The 10,364-nt window shown below is 37.4% G+C and overlaps 1 protein-coding gene across 1 annotated transcript in view; it reads left to right on the forward strand.

Annotated features, from left to right (window-relative positions):
• Positions 1 to 10,364, forward strand: part of FAM13A (family with sequence similarity 13 member A) — a 374,625-nt gene extending 364,261 nt beyond the window's left edge. Inside the window, exon 24 of the mRNA XM_058721926.1 lies at positions 9,560 to 10,364. Within this exon, the coding sequence (XP_058577909.1) occupies positions 9,560 to 9,572 (13 nt within the window). The 3' untranslated portion in view covers positions 9,573 to 10,364. The remainder of the gene's footprint in view (positions 1 to 9,559) is intronic.

Here is a 10,364-nt window from a genome sequence, read left to right on the forward strand (position 1 = left end):
TACTGTCTGAGACGGCAGTTGAGACCAATGTGGGAATGCCTGAGCTCTGTGAAGGAACAGAATAACCTTTGAACTGATTCTAGGTCACTTAGTGTCCTGAAATTTCTGTCTCAGGGTGTATTTTTAAACAACTAAAACCGAAGCATACCCCAGGGAGGAGAGCTGCTTGGATTGTGGCATGCTATTTTTTAAAAATTTACGAGAGAGAGTGGGGGAGGGGCGGGGAGAGAGAAAGAGAATCCTAAGCAGACTCTGTGTTGTCAGCACAGAGCCCGATGTGGGGCTTGATCTCAGAAACTGTGAGATCATGACCTGAGCCAAAATCAAGAGTCAGAAGCTCAACCTACTGAGCCACCCAGGCACCCCAGATTGTGGCATGCTCTTAACCAGTGTAGTAAATGTTACCAAACCCGGGGTCCCCCCCACTCCCTCACCAGCCCCAGAGGAACAAACTGAAGGTGCCACTGCTCAGTGGCATAACAGGCTTTGGGTACAAATGATTTTAGTGTCTCATTGAATAAAGCCCTGCCCCACGTTACCTCAGAAACGTGGAAACTCCAAGCAGTCTGCCAGTGATGTGAACTTGAGAGTCCTTGAGCCTGCTACACAAACATGTGAGCTCCTGAGAATGCCCAGGCATGAAGGACCACGAAACCCATTTTTAACAAGAAGCCTTTGGAAGCGACAGGCTGGTCCTGCTAGGACCATGAGCCAGTACCTAGCTGGCACTTCCTTTTCACCTTCACCTTCAATAGCTCTAGCCTCTTATAATACCATGGGGAATGGGGTTATTTCCAAATCTGCTCTTGGGCTTCCTTCTCTCCTAATCCTAAAGAAAAGGTGACCATGGAAGACTAATCTAGTTTAAGGTTTGCCTTCACCTGAGGATGTGTGTGTGTGTGTGTGTGTGTGTGTGTGTGTGTGTGTGTGTGTGAATTCTTATTTAAATTTCTCAGTTCAACACCAATGGGAGCTGAATCAGTAATTACCAGAGAGTGTATCCAACTCCCCTGGGATTAGGCCCAGGAAAATCCGCTTTTAAAAGATCTGAAGACCATGTGATTATGCACCCTGCCAAGCATCCAGTCACTTTTGGAAGAAAGGGGGAAAAAGAGGTCACATCTAAACTAATTTTCTCCATGCTACACATAACTCAGGAGCACATAATCCATTACTTTTGGAAGGACACAAAGCACCCAAGCTTGGATTAGCTAATCAGTGGGAAGGGCTGTTATTACTACAGATCCAAAGAGTCTGCCCACAACTGGGTAGACACCTCTGCCAGCACCTGTTCTGTTGCATGTCCTGGTTTCCAGAAGCCTGAACCCAAGCCGCCCTACCTGCATTTGAGCCAGTCTGGGTTAGCACCCCAAAGCAGAAAGTCATAGAGACCAACATTTTCCACACTCTCCACAGGGCTCTGCTCTATGAAGTTAACTAATCCTTCTTCACCAAAAGGGTTTGAAAGGCATGGTGGTAGCTTCTATGTCACTTCCAACTGGAAAACTCCCTTGATATGCACAAGAGAATTTATTTTCACCTTTTCTAAAACACGGAACGTATTCTCTTCCTCTTCTGCCTTACTACAAGCTGCTCCTCTACTCTTTGAGATCCTGATCCCCAAGATACGGCTGTAGGCAGAGCCCACAATGGCTCCTAGCAATGCTCCACAAAGGAATCTCTTAAAAATGGACAGTCACAAACCAGAAGATTCCTAACTCAAGCAACCTTACGTACTAACAAAGCTAAGGTTATCAAAGGCAACATGGCCATCATGTTCTTCGATATTTTAGAGACTTAACAACTGGCTTAAAATCTGCTTGGTTCCATTTTTAGGAGGCAAACAAAACTAGAGACAGGCAACACTTACATTTCTTTTTAAGAAGAAATGATAAAATTACTTTTTCTCCTATGCTTGACCCTAACATAAGATATTCTGTTCACTGAGTTTCACCTCACATCTCTTTTGGTATTCTGTTGTATGCCCTCTCTTCATTCCACCTTTATTTCTATCATCTGGTTAATTATGATTTGACTATTATATTTTATTTACTTATATTCAGTTTTATTGAGATATGATTGAACATATAACACTTTACAAGTTTGGGTATACAATATGTTGATTTGATATATATTGTAAAATACCACCAAAGCATTAACTAATGACTCCATCATGTTACATAATTACTTCTTTTGCATAGTTTGAACATTTAAGATCTACCCTCTCAGCAACTTTTCGGTATATAATACAGTATTATTAACTAAAATTACCATGCTGTTCATTTGATCCCCAGAATCTATTCATCTTGTAACTGGAAGTTTGTACCCTTTGACCAACATCTCCCCATTTCCTCCCCCATAGTCCATGGTAACCACCATTCTACTCTCTGTTTCTATGAGTTTGGCTTTTTAGATTAAACATATAACTGATACCATATAGCATTTGTCTTCATCTGACTTATTTCACTTAGCATAATGCTATCAAGGTCCTTGCATGTTGTTGAAATAGCAGGATTTCCTTCTTTTTCATAGCTGAATAATCCATTGTATATATGTCTATACACATATTTATCCACTGACAGACACGTTTCCATATCTTGACTATTATGAATAATGCTGGAATGAACATGAGAATGCAGATATCTCTTCAAGATCCTGTTTTAATTTCCTTTGGATATATACTCTGAAATGGGATTGCCTCTGCCCATTTTTTAATCAGATTGTTTGGTATTTTTGTTATTAAGTTGTACGATTTCCTTTCTTTGGATATTAACCCCTTTACAGACATATGATTTGCAAATATTTTCTCCCATTCTGTAAGTTGCCTTTTTATTTTGTTGATGGTTTCCTTTGCTGTGCAGAAGCTTTTTAGTTTGATGTAATCACATGTACTAATTTTTGTTTTTGCTGCTAGATTTTTGATGTTATATCCAAAAAATAATTGCCAATGCCAATGTCAAGGAACTTCTTTCCTGTTTTTTTTCTAGAGGTCTTACAGTTTCAAGTCTTATGTTTGAGTGTTTAAGTCATATAGAGTTAAATTTTTATGAGTAGTGTGAGATAGGGGTCCAATTTCATTTTTCTGCATGTGGTGATCCAGTTTTCCCAACAACGTTTATTAAAGACACTAGAGTATTCTTGGCTCATTGTAAAATAGTAGCAGACTGTATATGCAAAGGTTTACTTCTGGTCTCTTGACTAGGTTCCATTGGTCTGTGTGTCTGTCTTTTATGCCAGTACCATACTATGTAAATTACTGTAGCTTTTAATATAGTTTAAAACAGGAAGTGTGATGCATCCCAATTTACTCTTCTTTATCAAGATTGCTTTGGCTATTTTGGGTCTTTTGTGGTTCAGTACAAACTTCAGGATTTTTTTTCTATTTCTGGGAAAAATGCCATTGGAAATTTGAAAGGGATTGCATTGAATCTATAGATGGCTTTGGGTAGAATGGACATTTTAACAGTATTAACTCCTGATCCATTAACATGGAATATCTTTCCATTTCTTTAGGTTTCCTTCAGTTATTTTATCACAGTTTCATAGTTTTCTTTTACCTCCTTGTTTAAATGTATTCCTAAATACTGTTTTTGATGTCATTATGAATAAGGTTGTTTTATGTCTTTTTCAGGTATTTCATTGTTAGTGTATATAAGCAACTGATTTATGTTTGTCGATTTTATATCCTATAACTTATTAATGCTAACTTTTTGTTGATGGGATCGTCAGAATTTTCTACATGTAAGATCGTATCATTTGCAAACAAAGACAATCTTACTTCCTTTCGATTTAGATGCCTTTTATTCCTTTTTCCTGCCTGATTGCTCTGGCCATTGCTATATTGATTGAGTAGGATAGGTGAGAATGAACACGCTTGACCTGTTCCTGATCTCAGAAGAAAAGCTTTCAATCTCTAAACCTTTCAACATTGAGTATAATGTTAACTGTAGGCTTATCATATATGGCTTTTATTATGTTGAGGTATGTTCCTTCTATTCCCAATTTGTTGACACCTCTTATGAATTATGTCGTATTTTGTCACATCCTTTTTCTGTATCTATTGAGATGATATTATTTTTATCTTTCATTCTGTTTAATGTATCACATTTATTGGTGTGCATACATTGAACCATCCTTGCATTCCAGGTATACATCCTGCTTGATCATGGTGTACAATGATTTTAATGTGCTATTCAGTTTGCTAATATTTTCTTGAGAATTTTTGCCATAGATACTGGTCTGTAGTTTACTTTCCTTGTAGTGTCCTTATGCTTTGGGCATAGGGCAATGCTGGCCTCAAAAATGAGGTTGGTAGTGTTCCCACCTCTTCCATTTTGTAGAAGAATTTGAGAAGTATTTACATTAATTTTTCTTTAAATGTTCGGTAGAATTCACCAGTGAAACCATCTGGGCTTTTCTTATTGGGAAGTTTTTGATTACTGAGTCAATCTCCTTCCTTGTTTTTGGTCTGGTTTTGTTTTTAAGTTTGTTTATTTATTTTGAGAGAGAAACAGCACAAGTGGGGGAGGGGCAGAGAGAGGAAGAGAGAATCCCAAGCAGGCACTGCATTGTTAATGCAGAGCCCTATGGGGGGCTTGAACTCACGAAACCATGAGATCATGACCTGAACCAAAACCAAGAGTGGGATGCTTAACAGATTGAGCCACTCAGGCACCCCAGTTATTGGTCTGTTTTGAAATAGACATAAGTTGTATGTTTCTAAGAATTTATCAGTTTCTCCTAGGTTATCTAATTTGTTGATGTATAATTGTTCATAAAAGTCTCTTATGATCCTTTATATTTCTGTAGTAGGAGTTGTAATATCTCCTCTGTCATTTACATAGTTATTTGAGTCCTCTCTCTTTTCTCTTAGTCTAGCTAGAAATTTGTTAGTTTTAACTTTCTTTTTTTTTTTTTTTTTTTTTTTTTTAAATTTTTTTCCAACGTTTTTTATTTATTTTTGGGACAGAGAGAGACAGAGCATGAACGGGGGAGGGGCAGAGAGAGAGAGGGAGACACAGAATCGGAAACAGGCTCCAGGCTCCGAGCCATCAGCCCAGAGCCTGACGCGGGGCTCGAACTCACGGACCACGAGATCGTGACCTGGCTGAAGTCGGACGCTTAACCGACTGCGCCACCCAGGCGCCCCTAGTTTTAACTTTCAAATAAAGATTGAAAGATCTTTATTTGATCTTTCCAGCTCTTAACTTCGCTGATCTTTTCTATAGTTTTCCTGGTCTCTATTGCATTTATTTCTGCTCTGATCTTTGTTATTTCCTTCCTTCTGCTAACTTTGGGCTTAGTTTGTTTTTTCTAGTCTCTTAAGGTATAAAGTTAGATTGTTTGAGATTCTTCCTTTTTCTCAATGTAGACATTTATTGCTATAAACTTAAAACTACTTTTGCTGCATTCCACAGGTTTTGGTTTGTTGTTCCCATTGTTTGATTCAAGATGTTTTTATTTCCCTTTTTTTTTTTTTAAGTTTATTTCTTTATTTTGAGAGAGAGTGAGCATGAGTGGGGAAGTGACAGATAGAGAATCCCAAGCAGACTACATGGTGTCAGTGTGGAGCCCACCCAACTCAGGGATCAGTCTCACAAACCATGAGATCATGACCTGAGCCAAAATCAAGATTTGGTCACTTAACCAACTGAGCCATCCAGGAGCCCCTATTTCCTTTTTGATTTCTTCTTTAACCTATTCCTTGTCCAGCATTATGTATAATTTCCATACATCTTTTGATTTTCCAGCTTCTGCCTATTGCTGATTTCTTTTTTCAAAGCATTGTGGTTGGAAGATACTTGGTTTGATTTCTCTCTTTTTAAATATTTTAAGACATCCTTTGTGATCTATGATCATATGATCTATCTTGGAGACTATTCCATATGCACTTGAGAAGAATGTGTATTCTGTTGTTGGATGGAATGTTCTGTATATATTGGCCCATTTGGTCTAACGTATAGTAAAGTCCAATTTTCCTTGTTGATTTTCTGTCTGGATGATCTATCCGTGTTAAAAGTGGGATATTGGGGTGCCTGGATGGCTCAGTCAGTTGGGCGTCCGACTTCAGCTCAGGTCATGATCTCACAGCTTGTGAGTTCAAGCCCTGCATCGGGCTCTGTGCTGACAGCTCAGAGCCTGGAGCCTGCTTAGGATTCTGTATCTCCCTCTCCTGTGTCCCTCCCTTGCTTGCACTCTGTCTCTGTCTCTGTCTCTCTCTCTCAAAAATAAATAAAGATTAAAAATAAATAAATTATTTTTAAAAAGTGGGATATTGAAGTCCCCTACCATTATTATACTGTTGTCTATTTCTCCTTTCATATCTGTTAGTATCTTCTTAATGTAATTAGGCACTCCAATGTTAGGTGCATATATAACTATGATTGTTAGATTTTTTTTTTTTTTTTTGGTGAATTGACCTCGTCAGTATATAATGACTTTCTTTAATTCTTGTTAACATTTTTGGCTTAAAACCTATTTTGCAGAAGTATAGCTACTCCTGCTCTTTCAGTTTTCACTTATGTTAATATCTTTTTCCATCCCTTCACTTTGAGTCTGTGTGTCCTTAAAGCTGAAATGAGTCTCTTGTAAGCAACATATAGTTAGTTGGGTCTTGTTCTTGTTTGTATACTTGCTTGCTTGTTTTTTCATCCACCTAACTACTGTATATCTTTTGAGAATTCAGTACATTTACATTTAGAGTAATTATTGATAGGTAAGAACTTACTAATGCCATCTTACTATTTTCTGGCTGTTTTGAAGTTCTTCCTTTCTTCTCTCTTCCTACCTTGCTTTGTAAATTGATGATTTTTTTCAACATAGTATGCTTTGATTTCCTTTATCTTTTGTGAATCTACTGTAGGTTTTTACTCTACTGTTACTGTGAGAAATTTTCAAATTTATGTTAGAATAAATTCTTAGAAATTATCTGGTCCAATCTCTTCATTTTGTGGATGAAGATCCCAAGCACCAGACATTTAAAATAACTTGGCTATTTCCATTCAAAATTAAATGAGACAGGGGATGCCTAGGCGGCTCAGTTAAGCATTTGACTCGTGATTTCAAGTCAGCTCATGATCGCACAGTTTGTGAGATCAAGCCCTGCATCTGGCTCTGCGCTAACAGTACAGAACCTGCTTTGGATTCTCTCTCTCTCACCCTCTCTGCCCCTCCCCCTGCTCACAGACTGTCTCTCTCAAAACAAATAAACATTAAAAAAAAAATTAAATGAGGCATTTTTTGTCCCTCAAACTTAATAGCAAACTTATGCATGTCATCAGATATTTACTAAATAGAACTTATTATTGGAAAGCTACTGTTCCCTACCACCTTTAAAAATTTTTTATTTTATTTATTTGAATATATTTTCAAGTTAGCTAACATACAGTGTATATAGTGTGCTCTTGGTTTCAGGGGTAGCCACCTTTTTTTTTTCTTTTTACTTATTTTAAGAGAGAGAGTGTGAGCAGCAGAGTGGCAGAGAGAGAGGGAGAGAGACAGAATCCCAAGCAGATCATGACCTTAGCCCAAATCAAGAGTTGGATACTTAACTGACTGAGCCATACATGTGCCTCACACCTTTATTATTATTATTATTATTATTATTATTAAAGTTTGTTTATTTGTTTGAGAGAGAGAGAACACAAGCGGGGGGGGGGGCAGAGAGAGAGGGGGAGAGAGGATCCCAAGCAGGCTCTGTGCTGCCAACAGAGAGCTCCATGTGGGGCTCAAACCCACAAACTACGAGATTATGACCTGAGCTGAAATCAAGAGCTGGACACTTAACCGACTGAGCCATCCAGGTGCCCCTCCCTGCCACCTTTAAACCATCTGTTAAGTCTGGTAAAACAATACATTGTAATTGTTTTAAAAAATTTATTGAAAGGGGTGCCTGGGTGGCCAATCTATAGGTCTTCTTGGGGAAAATGTCTACTCGGTTCAGGCCCTCTGCCCATTTTTCAATTGGATCAATTTCATTTTTGGTGTTGAGTTATATAAGCTCTTTATATATTTTGGATATTAACTCCTTATCAGATTATCATTTGCAAATATCTTCTCCCATTCAGTAAGTTGCCCTTTATTTCTTCATGGTTCCTTCATTGTGTAATAGCTTTTTTAGTTTGGTATAGTCCTGATAGTTTATTTTTGCTTCTCTCTCCCTTGCCTGGGGGACATTCTAGAAAAATGTTGCTAAGACTGACGTCCAACAGATTATTGCCTGTGTATTCTTTTAGGAGTTTTCTGATTTTGTGTCTCATGTTTAGGTCTTCAATCTATTTTATTTTTGTATAGGGTGTAGGTGGTCCAGTTTCATTCTTTTGCATGGAACTGTCCAATTTTCCCAACACCATTTATTAAAGAGACAGTTTTCCCCCCCATTGTATAGTCTTGCTTCCTTTGTTGTAGATTGTCCATATAAGCATTGGTTGTTTTTGTTTGTTTGTTTATTTTTGAGACACAGAAAGAGAGAGAGAGAATCCCAAAGAAGGCTGTGTGTTGTCAGTCCAGAGCCGGACGTGGGGCTCAAACTCAAACAGTAACATCATGACCTGAGCTAAAATCAAGAGTCAGACGCTTAACCAACTGAGCCACCTAGGTGCCCCTGTTTTATTTTTTTAATGTCACAACCAACTTGAAAATAGCCCAGTGAATGCTAAATCAGGAAAACAGCAACTTAAAAATGGTAGGAGAGCTTTGGTATTTTACTTGCCCTGCTCGGGGATGGTCCTAAAGATGACAGCCTAGATTTCTAGTGTAGGACCATGATCTGTGGCTTCAGAGGGAACAGAGCTGATCTTGTTCTCAAAAAATTATGTTTAATTTTTGAGTATAGTTGACACACACTGTTAGTTTCAGGTTTATAACATAGTGATTTAACTTCTCTATACATTATGTTATATAAGCATGGGTTTATTTCTGGGCTCTTTATTCTCTTCTATTGATTAATGTGTCTATTTTTGTGATAGTGCCATACTGTTTTGATTATAATAGCTTTTTAATGTATCTTAAAGTCTAGGATTGTTATACCTTCAGCCTCATTCTTTCTCAAGATTGCTTTGGCTGTTTGGGGTCTTTTGTGGTTTCATATCAATTTGATCTAACAATTAATTTGTTCAATTAATTTGTTAATATTTTGATAGGGATTGCATAGAATCTGTAGATTGCTTTGGGGTAATACAGACATTTTAACAATTATTCCAATCTATGAGCATGGTATATATTTCCATTTGTTTTGTCATCTTCAATTTCAATGTTTTATAGTTTTCATCTCCTCAGTTAAATTTATTCCTAGGTATTTTATTCTTTTTGGTACAATTGTGAATGGGATTGTTTTCTTAATTTCTCCTTCTGATACTTGGTCACTAAGTATATAGAAACAGCAACATATTTCTGTATATTAATTTGGTATCATACAAGTTTACTGAATTCATTTATTCTAATAGTTTTTTGTCAGAGTATCTAGGGTTTTCTATAGTTAGTATCATGTCATCTGCATATACTGATAGTTTTACATCTTCCTTACCAATTTGGATGCTGTTTATTTCTTCTTCTTGTCTAGTTGCTATGGCTAGGACTTCCAGTACTATGTTGAATAAATGTGGTGAGAGTGGACATCCTTCTCATGTTCCTGGTCTTAGAGGAAAAGCTTCCAGTTTTTCACCATTGAGTATGATGTTAACTGTGGATTTGTCATATATGGCTTTATTATATTGAGGTATGTTCCCTGAAACACACTTTGTAGAGAGTTTTTACCATAAACGAATATTGAATTTTGTCAAATACTTTTTCTGCATCTGTTGAGATATAATTTTTATTATCCTTCATCTGTTAATGTATCATGTTGATTGATTTGCAGATATCTAACCATCCTTGTATCCTTGGATTAAATCCCATTTGTTTGTGATAATTGATCCACTGATTTATTTAAACATATCCTTCCCACGCCCCCCCCCCCCAATTTTTTTGTGAGAGAGCACACACATGAGCGTGACAGGGGCAGAGAGAGAGGGAGAGAGGGAATCTCAAGATGCAGGTTAGAATTCACAAACTGCAAGATCATGACATGGGCCAAAGTCTGACGCTTAACTGACTAAGCCACCCAGGTCTCCTGGTGAATGATCCTTTTATGTATTATTGAATGTTGTTTGCTAAAATTTTGATTTTTGCATCTGTGTTCATCAAGTAGTTTTTTGGTTTGCTTTATAGTGTCTTTAGTTTTGGTATCAGGGTAATGCTGACCTCTTAGAATGAGTTTTGAAGCTTTCTTTCCTCTTCTGGTTTTTGGAATAGTTTGAGAAGAACAGTTGTTAGCTCTTCTCTAAATGTTTGCTAGAATTCACCTATGAAGCCATCTGGTCCTGGAC

Source organism: Neofelis nebulosa, chromosome 3, assembly GCF_028018385.1.
Source record: "Neofelis nebulosa isolate mNeoNeb1 chromosome 3, mNeoNeb1.pri, whole genome shotgun sequence".
Taxonomy (NCBI): domain Eukaryota; kingdom Metazoa; phylum Chordata; class Mammalia; order Carnivora; family Felidae; genus Neofelis; species Neofelis nebulosa.